The 25,476-nt window shown below is 50.7% G+C and overlaps 3 protein-coding genes across 11 annotated transcripts in view; all 3 read left to right on the forward strand.

Moving 5' to 3' along the window:
- The window catches only part of PTPRA (protein tyrosine phosphatase receptor type A), a 168,520-nt gene extending 157,996 nt beyond the window's left edge, over positions 1-10,524 (forward strand). For 4 of the 6 annotated variants that reach the window (XM_017872569.1, XM_017872573.1, XM_017872571.1 and 1 more), the window contains 4 exons: positions 6,838-6,963; positions 7,044-7,195; positions 8,593-8,728; positions 9,510-10,524. In XM_017872569.1, the coding sequence (XP_017728058.1) occupies positions 6,838-6,963; positions 7,044-7,195; positions 8,593-8,728; positions 9,510-9,584 (489 nt within the window). In that variant the 3' untranslated portion in view covers positions 9,585-10,524. The remainder of the gene's footprint in view (positions 1-6,837; positions 6,964-7,043; positions 7,196-8,592; positions 8,729-9,509) is intronic. The other 2 variants (XM_017872570.1, XM_017872575.1) reach the window with 1 other exon arrangement.
- Positions 10,525-14,508: 3,984 nt separating this feature from the next.
- On the forward strand, positions 14,509-17,261 carry LOC108529998 (progonadoliberin-2). 4 transcript variants are annotated; one of them, XM_017872584.1, is made up of 5 exons: positions 14,509-14,791; positions 14,972-15,080; positions 15,826-15,984; positions 16,091-16,248; positions 17,049-17,261. In XM_017872584.1, exons 3-5 carry the CDS (start codon positions 15,828-15,830, stop codon positions 17,085-17,087), a joined length of 354 nt encoding a protein of 117 aa, XP_017728073.1. In that variant the 5' UTR covers positions 14,509-14,791; positions 14,972-15,080; positions 15,826-15,827; the 3' UTR covers positions 17,088-17,261. The 4 variants fall into 4 exon arrangements, with proteins under 4 accessions (XP_017728073.1, XP_017728072.1, XP_017728075.1 ...); XM_017872583.1 differs by having other exon boundaries at positions 14,521-14,791; positions 15,821-15,984; XM_017872586.1 differs by having other exon boundaries at positions 14,524-14,791; positions 15,821-15,984; positions 16,115-16,248.
- Positions 17,262-17,302: 41 nt separating this feature from the next.
- On the forward strand, positions 17,303-19,580 carry MRPS26 (mitochondrial ribosomal protein S26). Its single transcript, XM_017872581.1, has 4 exons — positions 17,303-17,638; positions 17,731-17,877; positions 17,967-18,090; positions 19,060-19,580. The coding sequence occupies exons 1-4, from the start codon at positions 17,427-17,429 to the stop codon at positions 19,192-19,194; spliced, it is 618 nt and encodes a 205-aa protein (XP_017728070.1). The 5' UTR covers positions 17,303-17,426; the 3' UTR covers positions 19,195-19,580.
- The last annotated feature ends 5,896 nt before the right edge of the window (positions 19,581-25,476 follow it).

Genomic DNA, 25,476 nt, shown 5'->3' on the forward strand with positions numbered 1-25,476 from the left:
CATCTGTACTTAACGTTAACTTTGGTACAAGGCTTTACAATATTTGCTCACCCTGATGTTTCATTACATCAGGGTTGTTTTGTTTGTTTGTTTGTTTGTTTGTTTGTTTGTTTTTGAGACAGGGTCTCACTTTGTCACCCAGGCTGGAGTGCAGTGGCACGATCTCGACTCACTGCAGCCTCAACCTCCCAGGTTCAAGTGATCCTCCCACGTAGCCCTCCAAGTAGCTAGGACTAAAGGCACGTGCCACCACGGCCAGCTAGTTTTTGTGTTTTTTTGTAGAGACAGGGTTTCACCATGTTGCCCAGGCTGCTCTTGAACTCCTGGGCTCAATTGATCCACCCACCTATTGACCCAAAGTGCTAGGATTACAGGTTTGAGCCATAGTGCCCGGCATTTTTTTGAATTTTAATCAGCCATTTAACTCATTAGCTATTCTTCTTAGACTTGTATGATGTACCTAATCAACAGACATACTTTGTAGGTCTCTATCATCTTTTTTTTTTTGAGACGGAGTCTCACTGTGTCACCCAGGCTGGAGTGCAATGGCACAATATGGACTTATTGCAGCCTCTGCCTCCCAGGTTCTAGCAATTCTCCTGCCACAGCCTCCCTAGTAGCTGGGATCAAAGATACCCACCATTCATGCCCAGCTAATTTTTGTATTTTTGTAGGCATGGGGTTTCACCATGTTGGCCAGGCTGGTCTCAAATTCCTGACTTCAGGTGATCTGCCTGACTCGGCCTCCCAAAGTGCTGGTACTATAGGCGTGAGCCACCGCGCCCAGCGTCTTCATCATCATTAATAACAATACTGATGAGGTGGGAGGTTTGGTTAAGGTGCTTGGCTTTGCACCCAAGGAAGCACACACCTGAGTAACAAAGGCCATTTAGGAAATGAGCCACCGTGTTCTCAGGAGCTAGGTGCCTATTCCCAGCCCTCTCTGATCAACCGTGTTGGAACCTGCAGATCAGACCAGGGCCCTATATGTGGTTCCTCCTGCACCCCTGCCCTCCAGATCTGTGATGGGCAGGACCAAAGAGCAGGCCAAACAGCTGGAACCGCGAACACAAGGACCATCTCAGCCCACTGCCCTGTGATAAAATGTGGCCCAGTGAACATCTCCACCTTTGTCCCATCAGATGCAGGCTCTTCCATCCTTGAAAAGGACCTAGTAAGAATAAAGGGCAGGGGGCCAGGAAGCATTTCATGTGTGTGGCAGTGGGGAGAAGAGTCATGCACACACAAATTCTCCTACCCACTGAGTGAGGCCTCTCCCTCTACCTTCCACTGTACCTTAGGCTCTATCTTCCTAGGGCCAGTGAAGCAGACAATGGTGCTTGCCCTCAGAAGCTTCTGAGTGGATCAGAACAGGATATTAGTGATGTTCTTTACAAGGCCTCACTGGACCCCAAGTTCACTTTCTGTTCCATTCATGTTGTCAAGTGCAGGTTCCAGAGATCATTAACGCAGTAAGCCTAAATGATGCAATGAAAGGTGCCTACATTTATACAGTGACACTACCATCCTCACTTACAGTATTAAGTTCCCAGAGAAAAAAAATCTGATCCCAAAATGTAAATTCTATACCTATATAAATTAAAATCCCAAAGGAATTAAAAATTTTAAATTATCTCCTTCTGCTTTTTTTTTTTTTTTTTTTGAGATGGAATCTCACTCTGTCCGCCAGACTGGAGTGCAGTGGCACAGTCTCAGCTCACTGCAACCTCCACCTCCAGGATTCAAGCGATTCTCCCACCTCAGCCTCCCGAGTAGCTGGGATTACAGGCATGCACTACCATGCCCAGCTAATTTTCATATTTTTAGTAGAGACAGGGTTTCATCATGTTGGCCATGCTGTAATCAAACTCCTGACCCCAAGTGATCCGCCCGCCGTAGCCTCCTAGAGTGCTAGGATTACAGGCATGAGCCATTGCCCCTGGCCACCTTCTGCTCTGTTTTAACCAAAAGGGTTCACCAGGATGCCTGGTAAGCCTTAGGTTCCCTCAGCAGCTGCAGCTTGGACCATCAGCCTGGGCAGACAGAGAAGTGCCAGGAACTCCCATGCTAGGTTAGCCCAACCCTAGGCCTCATCCTGCTTCTCTAAAGCATAGTGAAACATGATAGCATTAGTCTCCACAAAGCTGTGTGTCCCCATCACCAGTGTCAGCCTTAGATCGCATAAGAGACTTCATGCTGTCTGGTGGAAAGACAAAGTAGGAGAAAAGACAGAAAAGCTTCCGTTTCACTTCTTTAAGATGCTTTTATCTAGAGGCCGTAACCTGAATACACAAATCTGAGATGTAACTCCAGTCCCCAGCTTTTCTTCTACTGGTCTTGAACACCCATTCCTTATCTTCTGTCCCTTACCCACTGATGACTTTAACACCAGGCTTACTGCTCCTTTTGAGCCCCTGTTCCTGACTCTGGTTTTGGAGGCATCAGTCACCATGTGGATGATCCATCTATCCTTAGTCTATTTCTCAGCTTCCTCAGCCACCTCATCCTGTGGTCAAGTCACGATCTGCCCTGTATCTGCACCACCTTTAGAATCTCAACAAGGCATCCGCCCTGGTTACTGCCTCCTTCCTCCCACTTCAGTATTCTCTTTTACTCCAGTCATTTTTGTCTTCATCAAGTCCTTAGAGCCATTAATGCCTCCACTTTCCCAACATCAGCCACGCTGAACATGTCCTCACCTTCCTTCTTACTCTGTTTTTGTGTTTTGAGTTTTGTTTTTGAGCGTCTGAGTTTTCTGATTTGAGTTTTTGTGGTATGTCATTATCATTATTACCTTTCCTTATTCCCTCATGCTTTTTTTTTTTTTTTTTTTTTTTTTTTTTTTTTGAGACAGTCTCGCTCTGTTGCGCAGGCTGGAGTGCAGTGGCGTGATCTCTGCTCACTGCAAGCTCCGCCTCCCAGGTTCACGCCATTCTCCTGCCTCAGCCGCCCAAGTAGCTGGGACTACAGGCGCCCGCCACCACACCCGGCTAATTATTTGTATTTTTAGTAAAGACGAGGTTTCACCATGTTAGCTAGTATCGTGTCGACCTCCTGACCTCATGATCTGCCCGCCTCGGCCTCCCAAAGTGCTGGGATTACAGGTGTGAGCCACCGCGCCCAGCATCCCTCGTGCTTTCTTACTTTCATGGCAAGCTCTCTGGTAAAACCCAGATATATGCCTCTATCTGATATAGCAAACATCACTGGGCAAAAACACAAAACAGTGCCAAATGCTCTCACATTGAACTCATGACCACAAATCTCATAGGGGTAATTGGTGCCACCTAGCAATGCTATTGCTCTTCCTTTTCTTCCTGAAACCTCCAGCATCTGCTCTTGCCTGTCCCATCATACTCACACCTTAGCTTGTGACCTGGCCTCATTCTTCTCCAAGAAATCAGACAAGAACACTGTCATCCTCCCAACCCCAAACAACCAGCCTCTTCAAATCTGTACCAACTCTCTTCTCTCTTGTTACAGTGGAAAAGGGTTTCTGCATCTCTCAGTCCAGCTGTCCACTGTGCCTTTGGCCCCATTCTCTCCTGCCTGCTCAGGGATGTTGCTGCTATAACCATCTTCTCTCCCACCTCCATCAGCAGTTCCCCTCTCTAACCACTACTTTCATCAGCCTATACATGTTACATTTCCTGTCTATTAAAAACAAAAAAATCTGCTGATCCCACTTTCCCTTCCAGCTACTATCCTGTTTTTCTGCACCCCTTCCCAGCAAAACTCCTTTAAAGAGTTGGCTTTTGGCCGGGCGCAGTGGCTCAAGCCTATAATCCCAGCACTTTGGGAGGCCAAGGTGAGCGGATCACAAGGTCAAAAGATCGACACCATGCTGGCCAACATGGCAAAACCCCATCTCTACTAAAAATACAAAAATTAGCTGGGCGTGGTGGTGCATGCCTGTGATCCTAGCTACTTGGGAGGCTGAGGCAGGAGAATCACTTTAACCAGGGAGTTGGAGGTTGCAGTGAGCCAAGATCGCGCTACTGCACTCCAGCCTGGTGACAGAGTGAGACTCCATCTCCAAAAAAAAAAAAGAGTTGGCTTTCTCCCCCCAAGTTCTTTCTTCGCTCTGTTCCTTTCAGGCTTGGCCCCCCTGGGACTGCTTTAGTCAAGATCACCAGTGACTGACCTCTTGCCAAATCCACAGGTCATTTCTCTTTTCTGATTTTTTTTTTTTTTTTTTTTTTTGTCCTTACAGCAGCATTTGATAGAGTCAGTGCCTCCCTTCTCCTCATCAGAACACTTACTTCCACAGCATCACCCCACTCACTAACCTGGCAGTTCCTTTGTTATTTCTTTGTGACCTCCTCCTCTAAAACATTGGAGTGTACTAGATTCAGGCACTAGCCCTTCAGGATCTCAGCCAGTCCTGTGGCTTTAAGTACAACCCATATGCCAGGGATCCTGAATCTACGTCTCCAGCCCAGTCACCTGTCCCCCTTCCCAATGTGGGCTCCTGATTTCCTCCTTCCCCCGACACTAGTCCACCCCACTCTTAGCCTTCTAAATAAATAGCCACCTTCTGCCCAGTTGCTCATGTCTAAAATCCGAGAGTTACCTTCCTTACTCCCCTCTCCTCACCCCTCACATCCAGTCTACCACTGAGTCCTGATACAGGCAGAGCCTCCCCACTTTTCTCCAGTGTAACTGCTGTCATCCGAACAAGCCCTCGTCTCTCACTGCTTGCCCTTGGGACTCTGGGGATGACTCATATGCACAGCCTCGTCTGCAGTGGCCTGGCAACTGGTCCTCCTGCTCTCATTCTAACCCACCTTTAGTTCTTCAGATGGCAGCTGCTGGTCCTTTTGAAAATATAAATCATTGTCACTCCTTGTCTTAAAAATCCTCTTTGAGGCCAGGTGCGGCAGCTCATGCCTGTAATCCCAGCATTTTGGGAGGCCAAGGCGGGTGGATCACGTGAAGTCAGAAGTTCAAGACCAGCCTGACCAACATGGAGAAACCCCATCTCTACTAAAAATACAAAATTAGCGGGCATGGTGGCGCATGCCTCTCATCCCAGCTACTTGGGAGGCTGAGGCAGGAGAATCGCTTGAACCTGGGAGGCGGAGGTTGCAGTGAGCCAAGATCGCGCCATTGCACTCCAGCTTGGGCAACAAGAGCGAAACTCTGTCTCAAAAAAAAAAAAAAAAAAATTCCTCTTTGGTCTTCCAGAGATCGTGAGAGAAAATCTACCCATGTATACAAAATTTAGAGACTTTTGGTCAGATATGGTGGCTCACACCTGTAATCCTCCCACTTTGGGAGGCTGAGGCAGGTGGATCACCTGAGGTCAAGAGTTTGAGACCAGCCTGGCCAACATGGCGAAACCCTGTCTCTACTAAAAATACAAAAATTAGCTAGGCATGGTGGCGCACACCCGTAGTCCCAGCTACTGGGGAGTCTGGGGTGGGAGAATCACTTGAAACTGGGAGGCAGAGGTTGCAGTAAGCCAAGATCATGCCACTGCACTCCAGCCTGGGCAACAGAGCAAGACTCTCTCGAAAAAGAAAAAAAAATTAGAGACTTTTAGTGTTGATATCTAGTCCCTAGACTTGATATGTATTTCTGTCTTAGAGATAGAGATCACGCTTAATTCCTCCAGCACACATACTCTGTGACTCTCACACCCATTGGGACCTCATGGTTCTGATGGTTTTAAAAGCCAAGTCTTCATCCCAGCTGAGACATTGTGTAAATCATTGTTGAGAAGGCACTATGGTAGCAAAAACCATTCCACCCACCAGTGCCATAAAAACTAATTATAATGCCTGATGAAGTGAGCCTTAATGAGATTTTTTTTTTTTTTTTTTGGCTGTTCTGGTTGAAGAGCGGCCCAGAGCACCGATCCCTGAGGCATCCCCAGGGCTCCTAGAGAGCATGGGTAGAAGAGCACTAGTCCAGGGCATGTCCTTGATTCACCACTTTAATAATCATGATTTTATTTGGACTGTGAGACTATTCACAACTTCTTTTTCTACTTAATTTTTTTCCATATCTTTCAATGACATTATATGTATGGTTGAGAATTTTCAATTGCCAGTAGTGAAGAATCTCAGATCTTACCCCAAAATTCTCTAAAGAAATGGGCAGCATAACTGTGTGATGTTATATTTATGTATTTATGCCTTGGCTTGTTCTGCAGACATTGAACAAATTCATTTACCAGATACTGAGAGCCTACCATGTGCCAGGCATTGTGCAAGGTGTGGGGAATACAGAAATGAAAAGAGACGCAGCCACTCCCACAAGGAGCTATAGAGGGAAGTGAGCCAGGTGCAAGCAAAGACAGACAGTAGACCACCTCCTGCTCACTAGCAAGGACAGAAAGGCGAGTGCTAGCAACTTGAAGGTACCTTGCAGATCAAAGAGATAAAGGTAAAAGGGAGAAAGGATACTGTGGCCTGGGCGGTGGTGAAGCCCGCGGCTGTCTGGGAATGTGAATTGGTTCTGATTTTCTGAATTAGCAGTCTGGCAGATGTAAGCAGCGTTAACTATGAAAACACCCCATGGGAGAAAAAGAAAGGAATTGGAACAAAGATTTTCACTCCTTCTCTCCCTCCAGCCACCAAGTATTGGATACCCTGTGAGCCTGTAGTCAGAGTTCTTTGCAGACCCTGTCAGTGTCTGTTGAGTCTCTAATGAGGATCGGAAGATAATTGGAATGATGTGATATAATGATCCTGCAAGTTTTCAATACCTTGGGGACGAAGTGTGTCAGCGTAAGAGGTGGCTGTACTGAGAGGGGTCAGGCTGCTCGTGGGCAGTGCTGCTTCTATACATGGGGTACTCTGAGCTCCTCACCTCTCCAACTTGTCCCTCCAGGAGAAGTGTGCCCAGTACTGGCCATCCGATGGACTGGTGTCCTATGGAGATATTACAGTGGAACTGAAGAAGGAGGAGGAATGTGAGAGCTACACCGTCCGAGACCTCCTGGTCACCAACACCAGGGTAAGATGGGTGGTGGGTGGACTCTGCCCCCCAGGAAAAGCAGGGTTACCCCTGCCTCCCTGATCCCCTTTCTTCCAAAGGAGAATAAGAGCCGGCAGATCCGGCAGTTCCACTTCCATGGCTGGCCTGAAGTAGGCATCCCCAGTGACGGAAAGGGCATGATCAGCATCATCGCTGCCGTGCAGAAGCAGCAGCAGCAGTCAGGGAACCACCCCATCACCGTGCACTGCAGGTATGGCTCACCCTTGCCCTCAGGGGGAGAGAGAAAGCAAGGAGGGGCAGACAGGGGAAGCTGGTGACCATGGGTCAGACTGAAGAAAGCCACACAAGAGCAAGATATGGGTGAGCACATGGTCGTCGAGATTGATGCCAAGACAGGATTGGATGCTAAGAGAGGACCTTGGAGCTTGAACTTGGCACAATAAGTGCTAGAGGACTAATGTTCGGATAGTGGGCAGGAGAGCAGCAAGGGAGACTGGCAGTGGAGACCCCAGTTGTGCTATGTGAGGTAAGGGCCTGGCCTCCTTAAGAAGCACAGGAAAAAAGAACAGCGCAATGATTTTAAAAACAGTGAACTGTAGGTATGGCTTGCCCTGTCTGTACATTGAGGAAAAATGAACAAGACTAAGAACAGAGGGTGAAAGAGAAGAAGAGTCAAGGGTGTCTCCCAGGTTTGAGCCTAGATTGGTGTGACCAGCAGAAGAAAGACAGTAAAGAGGCTTGTTTGAGGGGAAAAGTTGAATTTTGTTTGGGGCACGTTGCTGGAGATTGCATTTTAGAAAAAATGCACTCCTTTACTTAGAATCCTAACAACAGCTTACAAGGCCCAACATGTTCTGAGGGCTCCCTGGCCAGGGCCGGCATAGGATAGTGTGTACCACGGGCTGGCTCTGACCCCACCCCCACCACTCTCCTTTCTTCTTTCATGAACTGCATGGCCTTCAGCACCCTGGGCACACACCTGCCGTGGGCCTGAGATGCCAGTTTCCCAGGCAGCCACAGGGCTTTGTCCAAGCCTTCTCTTGAGTACCCTGCCTAGAACTCCCACTCCTCTTTTCCCTTCTCTTAACACACATCTTGTCTAGGGACATTGCTAAACCCCACAGTCCCTGCCTCAGAGTAGGCACTCAGTGTCTGGTGAGTGAATCAACTGATGACATTGAATAGGGGGATAGCGTCAAGGTCAGAGTCTGGATTCCTGGGATTTAGGAAGAAAGTGAGAGACATGGAAAGGAATCAGCAGATACACACCAGTGTAGGGAGTGGGGTTTGTCAGGGAAAGGGAAAGACAGGACTAGAGCTAGTTCTAACCTGAGCGAACGGCAGGTCAGGACAACTCAGGCCAGCGTGTGCAGGTGAACAGCAATGGCTCTGTGCTGGTGGGGTATGAGTGAAGGTCATCCCCCACGGTCCAACAGGTGAGTCCCTCCACAATACATGGGGCCATGCAGGGAAGGGGGGGGCACAGGGTACACTGGCTCGACCAGAACCGTCCAGGCTGGGTGGAGCACAGGGGCAAAGGACGAGCACCGGCCTGCGCCACCTCTTTGTCTACCACTTACCACTGTCACTCACCCCCTTGCACAGAGGGCCATGGCAGGTGTGGTAAATGTGTCTGCTCTGTTGCAGCGCTGGAGCAGGAAGGACGGGGACCTTCTGTGCCCTGAGCACCGTCCTGGAGCGTGTGAAAGCAGAGGGGATTTTGGATGTCTTCCAGACTGTCAAGAGCCTACGGCTACAGAGGCCACACATGGTCCAGACACTGGTATGCTGCCCACATATTTGTCCCTGCCACCACACCACCTGCAGCCCTTCTCTGTCAAGGCCAGCTCAGGGAGGACGCTCTTCAGAGGGGCCCACCCAGGAGTCAGAAGACTGTCTAAACAAAGACCTGCCCTTCCCCTCCCAAGGTGCCCCAAATACACAGGAAGCACGTTGGGAGGCAGGATGGCAGCAATGGGAACATAGCCCCTGTTGCCAGAGGATGGGCCAGGTTAGAAGGGGGTGTCTGGGTGCCCCACAGGGCTCATCTGCACTTCTCTGTGGGTAAGGAAGATCCAGGAGGAGTACCTGCCTTTGGGCTTGGGCTCCCTGTTAAGAGGTCTGGCTTTTAACAAGCCACACATCCACAGAGGTTTTCCTGAATCCCATGGAGCTAGAAATGTTTGAGGAGTAAAGAAAAGTGAATGTTAGTAGGTTTGGGAGACAAGGTTCTGAGAGCCAGGGTGCATGCTAGCCTGGCAGCCATGGTAAGTGTGGGCCATGCTCAGCTGCACTGTCTCCCAGCCCAGCACATGCATGTCTGACCTCTGTAGGGCCTGGGTCAGCTCTGGTCAGCTCTGCTTGTAGAAGGTCTGCTGCATTCAGCCCAGAAGGGGAATGCTGTCAGAACTCTGGCAGGCAGATCAGAGCTCAGGTGAAAGTTCAAAAACATTCAGTTCCTCTTGATTTTCCATCTTCGAAAAAAAAAAATGAGTCTGTTAGGAATTATAGGTACTGTGTGTTCTTCAGTAACCCTGGCCTTTTCCCTATCTTTCCCTCTCCAGGAACAGTATGAGTTCTGCTACAAGGTGGTGCAGGAATATATTGATGCATTCTCAGATTATGCCAACTTCAAGTAAGCGGCAACAAGCGTCCGTGGACCAGGAGGATTGCCTTTAATATTTTGTAATATTCTGTTTTGTTAATATACCCCAAATTGTGTATATATCTTATAACTGTTTTAGAAATTGGTACATAGGCTTCTATTACCTATTAGGTGGAAATTTTATATGTAAATGTGTTAGCACTGATAGTCCTTTTTCCAATGTTTTATTGGGGAATTAAATAGTGTGATGTTTGGACTGATATCGTGAAATCCTCAGCCGGGAAATTGGGCTGGATTGTGCTTTGGTTAATACATCTTTCCCTAAAGAAGATAAAAACAAAATCCATTCCAGGTAGCTCAGCACCAACTAAGAAAAAAAGCACAAAGTACTCAGAGCTCTAGAGGAAAGTGGTTGTCCCCATACCACCATGCACTGTAAATATCCCTCCCCTCTCTCCCTGGTCCCCTCCCCCATCCCCACCACCTATATCATGGGAGTAATAGGACCAGAGCGGTATCTCTGGCACCACACTAGGGACTATCAGGTAATAAAAGCTTTGACTCCCTGAGGAAATGTCTCTCCCTTTGTCTGGGGGTGGGGCAGCCATACAGGCTGGGGCTTTCCTCGGCTGTTCATGGCCCTGCTGTTGCTGTTCTCTCTGAGCAATCTGGGAGAGGCCACAGTCCCCCAACTCCTCCTATCCACCAAACACAGCCTCTCCAGTTCTTAGGTGATCTCCAGGACCCTCCTTTCATTGCCAGCACATCTTTGGTTTAGTGGTCCTGGCCAGCCTCCCTCCTTATGGAAGGTGGCCAGGTCCTCACTGAGTCTCCTTAAGGACAGGGGGACAGGGGAGCGTGGAGCTGACTCAGCTTTGGGCTGAGGCCAGTCTGACCTCTCCAGTCTGTGGTGCTTTGCTACAAAGCTGTCTGGATTGTGTCACCCTGTCCAGGATAAGTCTTTATATCCACATGTATTGTGTTGAATTGCTTCCATTTTCTTTCATACGGGTCCTCATTTCTGGGAATGTGAATGTTTCTCGGATCTAGAAGTCAGGATGGTGGGAGTCTTAGATCCCAACTTGGTTTTGAGTGACATGTTAGACAAAAGTGTTGAACTTTTTTCTTAAAGAAGCTGGATGTTCATTTATGTCTCCTATAACAGTCTGCCCTGTCCAGAGACCCAGTATCCTTAGGATATTGTTCTTATCCTCATGGTTGAAGCTGGGTCACTGCCATGTCCGTATTCCACCCTGAGGAAAGAGCATGGAGAGCCAGCAGCTTCATTTCTAAGGACAGGAAGCCAAATCTGCACTTTTCATTTCCACTCATACCCCACCCCATATTCTACTCATTGGCTTCACAAGGTTTTCACCTGGTCATAGCTATGCCTAACTACAGGGGGTGCTGGGGAAGTGTGATCTTTTATTGTGTTGGGAGAATGGGTCTGTCCACTGCGTCCCAGCCTCATGAGCAGCTTACTACAGGAGCAGGAGAGCGAACTGGTGGCTGTGGCTGTCAGGCAGGGCCTTTCTTGAAGAGCCAGCACAGGCCTAGGCTCCGCAGAGGCTTCTGGAGTGAGAGGTGGCACCCCAGCCTGGTCCATGGAGGCATGCTTAGGGGTCAGCACTACTGAGCTTCTTGGAGGAGGTGGGACTTGAACCAGACTCATGGGATGCTGGAAATTTAGATGAGTGAAAAGGAGGAAAGGCGAAGTGGAGCCACATTACAGAGGGCCTCAGAGTCCAGATAAAGCAGTTAACATGTAGTGGCTCCAGGAGGGAAGCCTGTCTGTGCACCACATATCCAGGATGTTTGTGGGAAGGAAGGAGATGTGCAGAAGGGACCCAGGAGGCAAGGGCTGCAACAGACCCCTCTGGAAGTTTACAGGAGGTGAGTGTGAGTCATTAGAGACATTCAGTTCTGTAGGAACTAAGGAACTCCCAAGAGGCAGTAAACTTAAAACTCAGTAGTCTCAAGAGAAGTATGGATAAATTAGGCAAAGACAGAATCTGAGGAATTTCTGGTGAGGGGTGCCAAGTTTGGGGAGCAGCCCCTGGCTCCTTGCAGGCTACCCTTCAGTGCTCTGTGTGGCCAAGTCCAAGTCGATGCAGGAGGGCAGGCACTGCGTCAGCAAGCCACTCAGTGAATGTGCAGGTGAGGCCGTTCACAGGCGCTTTTGTGCCTCCCAGCAGGCTGCCTCCTATTGTCAAGGCTGGCCTTCAGCAGGGTGTGCCACCGTGGCCTGAGTGGTTTTCTGCTGAAGTCCATGCTGATTTGGCCAGTGGATAGGCATCACCTGGGTGCAAAACCGGTGTCTCCAGGTAGGAATGACCTCAGCTGTTTGCTCCCTGTCTTGCTCAGGCTGTAGATGTGTCCCTCATCCCTTCATGCCTCCCTCTTCACTCCTCTTTTGCTTTCTACTTGGGGCTTGCATGTTGACAAGAGAGGTGAACCCAACAGAAACTAGTGTAGGCCAAAAGGAAAATGTGCTGAGGCTCACACAGCACAGTCATGTGGAAAGGGCAGGGGTGACCGCTTCATCTGGTGCCCTTCCCACAGCCAGTCAGTTGTGACCCAAGGGGCCTAGGGTAGGAGTGTTTCTCCATAGGGGAAGAGTAACAGCCTGCACCCACCACACACCCAAAGCTCTACATCCTGCCACACTCAGACCTCACTTCATTTGGGCAGGTCCCTCCTGGGTTGCAGTTTCCTTCATTGTTCCTCTGTCCCAAATACTCAAGTCTCTTTCATTAAAAATAAAGAACAGGCCAGGTGCAGTGGCTCACACCTATAATCCCACACTTTGGGAGGCCAAGGCAGGTGGATCACTGGAGCCCAGGATTCGAGACCAACCTGGGCAACATGACAAGACCCTGTCTCTACAAAAAAAATAACAAATCAGCCGGGCATGGTGGCACACACCTGTAGTCCCAGCTACTTGGGAGGCTGAGGTGGAAGGATCACCTGAGCCCATGAGGTGGAGGCTACAGTGAGCCGTGATTATGCCACTGCACTTCAGCCTGGGTCAAAGAGACCCTCAAAAAAATAGGCTGGGCACAATGGCTAATGCCTATAATCCTAGCACTTTGGGAGGCCAAGGTGGACGGATCACCTGAGGTCTGGAGTTCGAGATCAGCCTGGTCAACATGGTGAAACCATCTCTACTAAAAATACAAAAGTTAGCCGGGTGTGGTGGCACATGCCAGCTACCAGGGAGGCTGAGGCAAGAGAATCGCTGGAACCTGAGAGGCAGAAACTGCAATGAGCCGAGATCACACCACTGCACTCCAACCTGGGTGACAGCGAGACTCCATCTCAAAAAAAAAATAAAAATAAAAATAGTTAATTAATTACATAAACAGCATGTCTCCCACCCCAGGCCTAAGTTCTTCCCTGTTTATGAGAGACTATGAAAAAGCCTGTACTCTGTCTCTTCCCTCTTCCTCATTTCATTCCCATACGTTTCTTTTTCATCCCTGCTCACCAAGGTCACCTTGGTGCTAAACCCCAGGGATCCATGGTCTCTTCCCCTTTGTGTCACTGGCTGTCCTCTGCCTCTTATCCTCACCCTTTAGCTGCTCCTCCACTGTCTCTTCTCTCAGAGGTCAGGATTCTGGGTCTGTCTCTGTGGACCCTCAGCTCTCCTCCAATCCCAAGTCCCCCACATCCTGGTCGCATGTCAGGGTTTCAGAGATGCCTGCCTCCCACTGCCCACACCCAGGGGCCCACCCTCCTTTCCTCTAACCCTCCCACATTCTCTGGCCCCATGGATCTGCAGCAGTTCCTGCTGGCCCTTTTCCATTTTGTTTCTTACGCTGCACCCCTCCGCTGCCACTCCCTGCGTCCATGACTCCAGCTCACTTGTCTCTCCTTCACCCAGGTCACCTGCTCAGTTTGTGCCCCTCTGTGCTCCTGCAGCACCTGAGTGTTTATTCACCTCTGAACCTCTGCTTTCCCACCTGAGTACGCGCAGCTCCGGGCTGCAGTGACTTCATATCCTGAGGACTGGAGCCCCATGGTGAACAGATGGCTTTCTATGTTCTAATGAGAGGGATACAAGAGTTCTAGAGTTCTAGTCTAGAAAGGACATCAAACATTTCTAAAAAGCTAAGTATGTTGCCAGAAAAAAAAAGGAAAGCAGAGCTTTCCCCAGGAAGCTTAGCTCTCGTTTAGATTTTTCAGGAAAAAACAATCAAATTACAGAATAAATAAAGGCACCCATCCCCCTTTTAAATGAACACCAGCTTTGAATAAAACGTTCTGTAAACCCCAAGCAGAACTAAACTAGTACATTGAACTTAGATTCATTTTCACTAAACCACAAAGCAAATGTTTTTCTAAAAATCACCCGGTTAACAAAGTCTGTGTATTTAAGCCAAAATAATTTAACTGAACATACGGGCCACACATTCGTTTCAGGTCCCTGCTAATAAGTCAGTCTGGAAATTCACAGGTGTGCCCATCCTGCCTTGGCTGCTGAAGTCCAGGTGTCTAGGGCTGACTGATGCCCATTATGCCTCCCCTTCCCCATCTTTGTCACAGGATTTGACGCACCAGCTCTCTTAATGACTCTGTCCACCACAATGCCAAGCCTGACCCTGGCCCTCCCATATGCTGTTCAGCCCAAGCGCGGAGATTGGCTATTAACCCTGTAAATAGGCCTCTGACCCCCGGAGGCTGATGGCTGGCCAGGGAAAGCTGAGCTGCTGACGCAGACTGGGAGGCAAGAGCCCACTTCCAGCAGCCAGGCTAGTCGTGTCTAAATCCATGACTGGGGAGGGGTTAGAGCCTTGAGGAACAAAATTATTCTACCGGCTGCTGATGGCCCTGGGAGACTGCACTGGCCCAACAGCTGGGCCCCATCTCATGGGTCCACTTCTTTGCCAGGAGAGAAGCCACTCCTGGGTAGGTACTGCCCCACCCAAACCCAGCCATCTGTAGTGACCCAGCCCTGGTTCCCAGGTATGTGGATGTGGATTGTCCCACCCAACCCACTCTATAGTGAGCAAACAAGCCCTCTGGGACAGTGGTCACAGCCTCCCCTGTACCTCTGAACAGCCTGCCAGGCGCCCTACTCTTGGGCCTCCACTGTCCACCAGGGAAAGCCCTGAGCTGAGAGTTGGGGAACCTCATTTCTCCTGCCCAGGACGCAATTCTCTTTTGGCATCAGGGAGGGCTGTGAGGGCTTTCTAGGTCTCAAGATGAGGAGCTTGAAGATGCAGCCTGGGAAGTAAGAAGGTGAGACCAGGACATGGGCCAGCCAGAAGCAGGAGTCCCAGGCCTGGAGGCTCCTGGGAAGGTGGTGGGGAGGGAGCATCTGTTGGTGGCCTCAGGGCAGCAGCTGCCTGGTGAATGCTCGTGGAGTGGATGCTCTGGGAAGGGGGATGGGTAGTAAGCTTCTCCCCCTCCCCTCTCAAGACGTCACTGGAGTCTGGGGGTGGAGCTGCCTGGTCTATAAATCCTGGGGCCATCAGGCTAAGGTCCTGCAGCTGCTTGAAGGAGCCATCTCATCCACAGCTCTTCCTCGGTGAGTGGGGAGCCTTCCCTAAGGGCTGGGACACCTGGATCGAGCTTTTTCCTGGGTCCATGGTGTGCTGTTCCTCTTCCCCATTCCCAAGCACCTCCACCCCTGAACCATGCCAGAAAAGTCCCCTTTTCCTCTCTTCTCTGCAACAGCTCTACCATCTATTGTGCTTGCTGTCCCTGGCATGGGAGGGATAAGGGGTAGAAGCATTTGCCCCCATCAACACCACACATCCATTCCACATCCACAACTACTATGAAAGAGATAGAGCAGTCCACAGAGAAAAGGGCAGAAGTCCTGCCACTCTGGTTCCCTAGCACTGGTGCTCCAGATGCCCCTATATTGAGAACTCCCCTGACCATCCATCTATCCTCCCATCCATTGGCCTGAATTCAGGTCTCTGTTCCCCTCCAACTTTCTTCCACTTCTGGAAACTCCTTGAAGGAAGGATGGATGGGCTTGGACAAGTGGGAGGGCCCTCAGAGTTGGCAAGGCAGGTAGCCTCTGTGCCCCGGGCTCAGGGAGAAGGCTGGTCCCCTGGAGCATCGTCCCCTGCTGGGCCAGGATCCCCCAGGATCTGGACCCCTGTGTGCTTGGGATGAAGAGCCGTGGCAGAGAAGGAAGGGCGTAAGGAGATACCAAAGCTGCCCCGGGATGCCAGTTTTCCAAGGTGGCCCTGTAGGAAGGGGGGTGGGATGTGGGGGTGAGGTAAGGCTCCTTGAATGCTGTACCCTGTCCATTAGAGCAGCCATGGCCAGTTCCAGGCAAGGCCTCCTCCTGCTCCTGCTACTGCTGACTGCTCACCCTGGACCCTCAGAGGCTCAGCACTGGTCCCATGGCTGGTACCCTGGAGGAAAGCGAGCCCTCAGCTCAGCCCAGGATCCCCAGAATGCCCTTAGGCCCCCAGGTGGGTGTCTCCCAGCCTGATTGGAAGAAAGTGATGGCCGGGGGCTCCCCCACCCACCTGGAGCCTGAGGTCGGGGTAGGGAGGACAGCATCAGTTCCCTTCTAAGGAAGGGCCCTGGGCACTGCAGCAGGCAGCCCAGCCCAGGCTACCTATGGCCTCCCAAGTGATGCCCTGGCTCGCCTGGAAGACAGCATGCCCTGGGAGGGCAGGACCATGGCGTGGTGGTCCCTTCGCAGGAAGCGACATCTGGCACAGACACTACTGGTGAGTGGGATGAAAGGTCCCCAGCATCAAGACCAGCCACTGGTCATCAGCGGCCATTGTGGCTTAGGGTTGGATGCTGGGAGGGTGGGGAGAATGAAACACCACTGAGAATGCCCCCTGCCACAGCACCACCAATCATTTCTCAGTGCCGCTACTGCACACAGCAGGGTGCTGTCTGCTATCCTTCCTATTTCCCAGGAGGATTCTAGACAATTTATAAAACGCTTAGGTTAAAGACTGAAGTCACTAGTAGAGTAGAAGGAGATAATTGAGCCAATGACTGTCTTGAAATGGACAGACCCTGGGCCAGTGGAAAGAGGTGAGGGATGCAACCTCACACAAATAGACAACAGGGCTAAGAGGACCAGGTGGTCACTGACATGTGCACTAGGAACATCTCAGGGACTGCAGAGCTCCCCAAGACACAGCAGAAGGCAGGCGTGGGGAAATGGTTACTATTTTGCAAATCAAACATATTTAAAGTGCATCAGGAGAGCAAGATAACTAAAGAAGAAAGTGGTAAGTTCCTATGAGGCCAAGTCTTACCGCCTGATTTATGTGTACGGGCTCAGGTTTCTATGCGTCAGGCTTGTTTAGGGTAGACAAGAGGGCATGCCCAAGGGAGCTGGAGATCCCCACACCCGCTGGATCCTCAGGCTTCTAGGGGAGGCGGGGGCGCGTCCAGCTCTGGGAGGCCAGGTGGGGACGGGGGGACGAGAGGGGAGAGGACCGGGAAGGTGGCAGCTCGGCGGTCACGAGACTAGTGTCTTGAGGCCTGACCGCCACCTCTCCCTCCGCAGAACGCAGCCCGAGAGCCCCGCCCCGCCGTCCTCCAATAAACTGTGAGGTTCTCCGAAGTTGTTGCCTCGAATTCTGTCCTTCGTCCCCTCCCTCTCTTCCCCGCTGAGACCTTTCCCTGCGTGGGGGCTGGAGGGAGGCGAGTCCGGCCCCGCGGGCGGGAGGAACGAAGGGATGGCCCAGGACCCTGGCTGGAGGGCTGGGCCAGAGCCTGGGGGCTGGGTGCGGACGTCCGCAGGGTCGCCGCTTGGGTTCCAGAGGCCACAAGGCCGGGCGAGGTGTGAGGGACAGCCCGAGGACTACAGGTCCCAAGGTGCCCCGCGCCGCTTCCGGGGCACGGTGGAGCCCCGGCAGCGCGGCCGCAGTGAGGAGACGCGGCCATGCTACGCGCGCTGAGCCGCCTGGGCGCGGGGACCCCGTGCGGGTCCCGGGCCCCGCTGGTGCTGCCAGCACGCGGCCGCAAGACCCGCTACGACCCGCCGGCCAAATCCAAGATCGGGCGCGTGAACATGCCGCCCCCAGTGGACCCTGCGGAGTTCTTCGTGCTGATGGAGCGTTACCAGCACTACCGCCAGACCGTGCGCGCCCTCAGGTGTGCGGCCGGGGGGAGGTGGCCGTCCGCGCGCGCTGGGGACGGTGGGGGCGGGCGAAGAGGGTGCCGATTCCTGCCGCCTCTGCACCCAGGATGGAGTTCGTGTCCGAGGTGCGGAGGAAGGCGTACGAGGCCCGAGCCGGGGTTGTGGCGGAGCGCAAGGCCCTGAAGTACGCCACCGAGCACCGCGAGCTGATGGCCTGGAACCAGGAGGAGAACCGGCGGCTGCACGACCTGCGGTGCGTGGGGCGGGAGGCGGGGCGGGGCGGCCTGGCCGGCCTGGGAGAAGCCGGGGCCCCGCTCAGCCTCGGCCCCTTGACCCTCACAGGATAGCGAGGCTGCGGCAGGCGGAACGGGAGCAGGAGCAGCGGCAGGCGTTGGAGCAGGCCCTCAAGGCCGAAGAGGTGCAGGCCTGGGTGCAGCGCAAGGAACGGGAAGTGCTGCAGCTGCAGGTGGGCAACGCCTCCGGAGGGTGGGACTCCAGTCGGTTCGCGGCTTGCGGGGGACTGGGAATTCTGGGTACCGCGACGCCGGCGCTGGCTATGTGCAGAGACAGAGTTGGCAGGTCAGGGTTTGGGAGAAGAGAGTGCCAGTCAGGCGCAAAGACCCAAAGGTGAGCAGAGTAATTGGACAGTGTTCAGGTGCCTAGCAGGTCTGTGGGAGGGACCCTGCGGTTCCACAAAGAGGTTGTATTTTGCATAACAGGTGATGAAGCCATGAAGGGTTAAATATTTCAGGCTGGGATTAGCAAGTGTGTGACTTAAAAGCAGGGAGACCACTTAGGAGTAATGCAGTGAGAATGGATGAGGCTTGATTTAAAGTAATATAAGGGTGGCTAGGAGCGGTGGTTCACACCTGTAATCTCAGTACTATGGGAGGCCTAAGCGGGCGTATCACTTGAGTTCAAGAGTTCGAGTCCAGCCTGGCCAACATGGTGAAGCCCCTCTCCTAAAAATAGAAAAATTAGCTGGGCGTCGTGAGAATCGCTTGAACCCAGGAGGCGGCGGTTGCAGTGAGCCGAGATGCAGCCACTGCATTCCATCCTGGGCGACAGTGAGACTCCGTCTCAAATAAATAAATAAATAAACAAATAAATAAAGTAATAGGGGGAAAGACGAGTTAGAGTGATTCAGAGGGGACCACTGAGGGATGGATTTCACCTACCAGGACGTGAGATTTTCATAGCTGGCGCTTGGGGCTATGGCTGAAGTGTCTGAGAAAAGAGCAATGTGGCAAAGCAACCTGATATCACTCCACTGGGAGGCCAGAGAGGCTCTCAAAGAGAACCTGGGCTCCAGGCATGCTTCCCCAGGGAGTGGGAGCTGCTTTCTCAGTGGGGTGAGAGGCCAGCAGGCTGGGTGGGCTGGCTGGCTGGCATGTGCCCGGGGCTCCTGTTCAGCTGGGCTTTTCTCTCCCGATAGGAAGAGGTGAAAAATTTCATCACCCGAGAGAACCTGGAGGCACGGGTGGAAGCAGCATTGGACTCTCCGAAGAGCTACAACTGGGCCATCACCAGAGAGGGGCTGGTGGTCAGGTCACAACACAGGGACTCCTAGGGGCCCAGTAAAGACAGTGCCCGCCGAGGGACCATGTCGGTATTGTGGTGGAAGAGTTGGCCCTGACCTGGAATAAAGCAGTTGGTGCTGCTTATGAGGACGGTTCAGCCTTATCCAGCACAGCCTTCACGTTTTGCCCTCTGCTGTCAACACTTGGTCAGAAACTTCCAAATACAGTGCCCTGTTCTGCCCCTGTGTACAGCCTCAGCACACCAGGAGACCCTAGAGTGGTTTCCATCTCAGAGAGGGTCAGACAGGGCCACAGCCCCCTCAGCCTGCCAGGTCATCCGAGTATCATCAAGAGTAGTGATGGGCAAATTACAGTCTGAGGGCCAAACGTGCCTGCTTCCTGTTTTTGTAAATAAAGTTTTGTTGGAACACAGCCATACCCATTCATTGACTTCTTTTTACTACAGTGGCAAAGACAAGTAGTTGCAACAAAGACCATATGAATTGCAAAGCCTAAAATATTTAACTTTTTACAAGAAAAGTGTAGTGATCTCTCATCTGGAGCTTTAGGGCTCTAGCCTGGAGCAGATGTCACCCAGGACCTGAGCCACAAGCTAACCATTGGCCAGGGGCCTGCCTCTGCTCTATACTGGGCTTTGCTGGCCAGAGTCTGGTGTATCCAAGACCCAGAAGGCAAACAGGAGACCGCATTTCTTCTGGGTTCCACAAAGAGGTTGTATTTTGCCTTACAGGTGATGAAGCCATGAAGAGTTAAATATTCCAGGCTAGGATTGGCAGGTGTGTGACTTAAAAGCAGGGAGACCATTAGGAATGGGTCTCTCCACCCATGGCCTCAGTGACTACATTTGCCCTGGCATTGCCAGCGCACTTGGGCCACCCAGCAGATTGCTGCTGGCAGGGGAGACCTGGTTGACCAAGATTTTATAAGGTTAGTGTGGCTTAGCAAGCACTTGAACCAAACTCTGTGGGTATCAGGACTGCCTGTGATGATGAAGAGAGTATATAGATCTGTAGTCCCGGTTCAGATGCAGGCCCTCAAGCAGTGTCTGGGATGAGCTGGAGGAATGTTTCTCAACCAGAGCAGCTTCCATTTGCTGCTATGCACATGAACTCCAGCTTCTCTCCATGACTCCCACCTTGCAGGGAAGGCCTAGGGACCCCCAAGAAATGAAAACCTTTTAGGGTATATGGGCAACTCTTATTGCAGGTGAGAAAGCAGGTAATAAGGTGCAAGCAGAGGTGGTGCCTGGCACCCAGCCCTCCTCAGAGCACTGCACTCCTGAGAACCTTGGCCTCCCTCCTCAGGCCAGTAATAGCTCTTCTCCCCTGGCAACAACTTTAACCAGAGCACAGTGGCATCCCTGCTTTTAGGTGCGAGGCATCTGGAGTGAGACCTGATGGGCACACATGGTTTGATGATGTCTTCCATGGCCTCCGGCTTCGTCATGGTGAAGAGTGGACCATCTGGCCCCCTGCACTGGAAGAAGCCTTTGGTGATGTGGCACATAGGCCCATGTTAGGAAGTCCGGTTTTATGTAACATACTCCTCCCTGGACCTCCTTGTCTCCATCTTCCAGTTTCATTCTTTCCAAGGCCTCTGTACCAGGATCCAGACATAAGCCATCTGTTCAGACAGAGGACACGCTGACCTCGAAGCTCTGTCTTTGGGCTAATTCCACTGCTGTCCAGCATGGGGCTGGAACTCAGCATTCACTGCTGATGCTGTTATGTCATGCAGAACCACCTGGAAACCAAGTGTCACGTTTTTATTCTCTACCCACAGCCACCTTGCTGGTGTAGGCACCACTAGGCAGCTTTTTGGTACTTTCAGGGTTAACTCAAACCCAGTGCCATTGCACCTGCTTCTAATGGAATATAGAGTGCAGCCTGCTGCGCCGGTAGCCTCTCAGATCCCATCCAGTCCAGGTTGCAGAGTCATGTGATGCCCCAGGGTAGAATGCCTGATCTCCACAGAACCCTGGATGGTTAACCTGATGGACATGGCCTTGCTCAAAATACCAGAGTCTCTTCAGATCCTTGCCTCAAGTTCCTAGTAGGGCTTGGATCTGCTACAGACAATGAGCTCCGCAGGGTTTCAAGGGGCAGAGTTGCCAGAATCATGCTGCAGCCTGGACCACCCAGAGAATATCTTGTTCAAGACTCCACTTGTGGGTGGTAGATTTGGGGTCTACCTGGTAAATGCATTTGGAGCAGAACACCCAAAAGTAAGTGCTTTCACCAAGATGGGAGGAGGCCCACCAGGCTTTGTGGGATAGGCAGGATGGACCAGCAATTTGTGAGTGGCAAGTTTTTCCTGAAGGACCCAATCAAGTATAGATGTTTTACCACGAAACTTGGGATTTTTGCCCCTTCCAGTTGTCTAGAATAAGCATGATGTCAATGAGTGGCCCCCCCATGCTGTCCTGGGGATGGATGGTATAGGTAGGTCTTGAGGATCTGGTTATGCAAAACTGTACAGTCATTCATCTCTCAGGCTGAATCGTGAAGGTGTGCTGCTACCAGGTGAAGGCAAGCTGCTTATAGTGGTCCAGGTGGGTAGGACAAGAGAAGAATGCATTTGCCCAATTAACCTGTTCCATCAAGGAGACCACCCTAGACATCATTACACCTAAAGTCATTACTCATATTTTCCCAGCATACTCCAAATTTTCCATATGGAACAGTCACAGTTATCCAGTATTCCCTGAAATCTTTGGGAAATGTTACCTCCTGCACTTACCCTGTGGTTATTTCCCCAATTCTGACAAGTACAGTTGAAATGGACAACTAGGAAGGTCAGTTGACTCCTGAAATAAGAGCAACTTTGGCAGAAAGGGTTAAGTTTGGAATTATTTTTCCTTCCCAAATAGGAAGCCAAAAGTAATATTGCAGTCCCAAAAACCTGAAACAGGCAGGCCTAGCCATGATGCTGTCATTTCCCCTGTCATGTGCTTTAGTGAATATTTCCTTAGCTCAGGTAAGTGCATAAACAATTTATGTGATGTATAATGAGTTTTTATAAAAGTAATACTGCCAGAGTCAGCATCACGTTTCAGTTTACAGGACCCCAAAGTCAAGAACTTGAAGAATCCCACCATAGTGCCACAAAAAGGGCCCAGGAAAGTGACATTAAAAGGTCAGAGCTGTGGCCAGGCGCGGTGGCTCACGCCTGTAATCCCAACACTGTGGGAGGCTGAGGAGGGTGAATCACGTCAGGAGGTCGAGACCAGCCTGGCCAACATGGTGAAACTGCATCTCTACTAAAAATACAAAAAATTAGCTGGGTGTGGTGGCAGGCACCTGTAATCCCAGCTGGGAGGCTGAGGCAGGAGAATCACTTGAACCCAGGAGACGGAGATTGCAGTGAGCCGAGATCGCACCACTGCACTCCAGCCCAGGCGACAGTATGAGACTGTCACCAAAAAAAAAAAAAAAAAAAAAAAAAAAAAAAAAAAAAAACAGCTGCATAAGCCCCAGTCTTACGCAGTACTGCACAGTGGCTCTGTGGGTCACAGTAATCCTCTCCAAATGCATTTACCCTGAGTAAAAACACAGGTGTGAGGTTTAAGTTCTCTGGGAAGTTGTGTTACAGTTCACATTTTTTTCTTTTCTTTTTTTTTTAATGCTGGCTGCTGAGGGAGAGAAATGGTCTGGGAGTGAGGTTGTGTGGCTGGGAAATCTGAAACAGAAACGTCAACCATGCCTACTACACAGCCTTCTGGCACTACCAGAGTCAGTGCTCACAGGCACTGTTGCTGGCACCCCTGCTGCTGCTGCTGCTGCTATTGGAACTGCAGGAACGCAGGTGACCACTGCAGCTGCCAGAAATGCCCCAGAAGCGGGAAAAGTGAATTTGCCCTTCCTCTGGCCTTAAAAATCTTTCCCCAGGCCAGGCACGGTGTCTCATGTCTGTAATCCCAGCACTTAGGGAGGCTGAGGTGGGTGGAACACCTGAGGTCAGGAGTTCAAGATCAGCCTGGCCTACATGGTGAAACCCATCTCTACAAAAATACAAGAATTAGCCAGGTATGATGGCGGGTGCCTGTAATCCCAGTTACTTCGGAGGCTGAGGCAGAAGAATCGCTTGAACCTGGGAGGTGGAGGTGCACTCCAGCCTGGGCAACAGAGAAAGACTCCATCTCAAAAAAAAAAGAAAGAAAGAAAACAGCAGTTTATGAACAGGTATTCTACATCCCTTTTAGCATTGTTTATCAGGACTGTCATTTTCTTGTGTGAGACATTGGGTTTTTTCCCTCTGAATACGTTACTATTGTGACATTTAGCCCTTAGAAAAAAAAATGTTAGGCCACGTGCAGTGGCTCACACCTGTAATCCCAACACTTTGGGAGGCTGAGTTGGGAGGATCACTTGAGCCCAGGAGTTTGAGACCAGTCTGAGAAACATAGGGAAACCCATCTCTATTTTAAAAAAATAAAAATAAAAATTAGCTGGGCATGGTGGTGTACACCTGTGGTCCTAGCTACTTGGGAGGCTGAGGTGGGAGGTTGGCTTGTGCCTGGTAGGTTGAGACTGCAGTGAGCCATGATCACACCACTGGACTCCAGCCTAGGCAACAGAGCGAGACCCTATCTTCAAAAAAAAAAGAGGAAAAAAAAAAGAGTTAACAAATGTTCTGTATTTCAGTTACTTCCTGACCTGGTGATATTTAAGTGTGTGTTTGTTTTTGGATGATCTTTGCAAATATATTAACTACTGTTAAGGGGAAAAGCTGCTTTGGCGACTTCAGCTGACTGAGTCACACTTCTGGGCTCTCTGGGCCCTTTTGTGAGTTTATAATAGAAACAAAATAAGACCTTATAAAAAAATCCCCAAGAGAGATGGGAGAGTATTTAAATGGTTGCCCCATTTACTACTTCTACCCAGAAATCCATAGAAATAAATCAAAAAAATAGATTTATAGTAACAAGCCTGGTGCAACCTGCTTGGGTTTGAATTTGAATCCTAGCTTCTCCCTCTTACTACTTCATATCTTTGAGAACATTTCTTAGTCCTTCTGTGCCTGTTTCCTCAAAAGTAAAATAGGGATAAACAATACTAGTATCTACTATAAGGGTATTGTGGCAATTAAATGAGAAACTGATGTAACGCTAAGCTCACTGCCTGCAACACCATTTGTGCTCAATAGATGTTACATGTTATTATTATTATTTTACTTATTTATTTACTTATTTTGAGATGGAGTTTCTCTCTTGCTGCCCAGGCTGGAGTGCAATGGCGCAATCTCAGCTCACCACAACCTCCGCCTCCCGGGTTCAAGCGATTCTCCTGCCTCAGCCTCCCAAGTAGCTGAGATTACAGGCATGTGCTGGCTAATATTTTTGTATTTTTAGTAGAGATGGGGTTTCACCATGTTGGTCAGGCTGATCTCGAACTCCCAACCTCAGGTGATCTGCCCATCTTGGCCTCCCAAAGTGCTGGGATTACAGGCATGAGCCACCGCGCCCAGTCACATGTTGTTATTATTATTACGATTATTTTAGGGAAACCAGAGAATAGTCTTAAACTCATATCATAGACTGAGAAGAATTAACTGCCAAATAATACAGTCACACAGGGGGAATGAATTGCTGGAGGAGTTCAAGACCTGCCCTGCAGCTCCCCTTATCTCCAGCAGAGGGCAGACGCATCAAGATAGTGACAGGGCCCTCATAAACGGAAAGGATAAGATTGGTAAATTTGACTTTTTTTTTTTTGAGACAGAGACTTACTCTTGTTGCCCAGGCTGGAGTGCAATGGCTCGATCTCGGCTCACCCCAACCTCTGCCTCCTGGGTTCAAGCGATTCTCCTGCCTCAGCTTCCCCAGTAGCTGGGATTACAGGCATGCACCACCATGCCTGGCTAATTTTGTATTTTTAGTAGAGATGGGTTTTCTCCATGTTGGTCAGACTGGTCTCAAACTCCCGACCTCAGGTGATCCACCTGCCTAGGCCTCCCAAAGCGCTAGGATTACAGGCGTGAGCCACCGCACCCGGCCCGACTACATTATTTAAGAAATAAACTAAACAGGCCGGGTGCAATGGCTCATGCCTGTAATCCCAGCACTTTGGGAGGCCGAGGCAGGCAGATCACCTGAGTTCAGGAGTTCGAGACCAGTCTTGCCAACATGGCAAAAGCATGTCTCTACTAAAAATACAAAAAAATTAGCTGGGTGTGGTGGCACGCACCTGTAATCCCAGCCACTTGGGAGGCTGAGGCAGGATAATCGCTTGAACCCAGGAGGTGGAGGTCGTGGTGAGCCAAGATCGTGCCTTTACACTCCAGCCTGGGCAACAGAGTGAGACTCCATCTCA

Source organism: Rhinopithecus bieti, unplaced genomic scaffold (assembly GCF_001698545.2).
Source record: "Rhinopithecus bieti isolate Rb0 unplaced genomic scaffold, ASM169854v2 scaffold_7580, whole genome shotgun sequence".
Classification (NCBI taxonomy): Eukaryota; Metazoa; Chordata; class Mammalia; order Primates; family Cercopithecidae; genus Rhinopithecus; species Rhinopithecus bieti.

Bases quoted from the DNA above. Each gene is read 5' to 3' on its own strand.
- LOC108529998 (XM_017872584.1), top strand. From the start codon at position 15,828: ATGGCCAGTTCCAGGCAAGGCCTCCTCCTGCTCCTGCTACTGCTGACT. The intron at 15,985-16,090 runs GTGGGTGTCTCC...TTCCCTTCTAAG, and splicing joins GAATGCCCTTAGGCCCCCAG to GAAGGGCCCTGGGCACTGCA. The intron at 16,249-17,048 runs GTGAGTGGGATG...CTCCCTCCGCAG, and splicing joins ATCTGGCACAGACACTACTG to AACGCAGCCCGAGAGCCCCG.
- MRPS26 (XM_017872581.1), top strand. From the start codon at position 17,427: ATGCTACGCGCGCTGAGCCGCCTGGGCGCGGGGACCCCGTGCGGGTCC. The intron at 17,639-17,730 runs GTGTGCGGCCGG...CTCTGCACCCAG, and splicing joins CAGACCGTGCGCGCCCTCAG to GATGGAGTTCGTGTCCGAGG. The intron at 18,091-19,059 runs GTGGGCAACGCC...CTCTCCCGATAG, and splicing joins GGGAAGTGCTGCAGCTGCAG to GAAGAGGTGAAAAATTTCAT.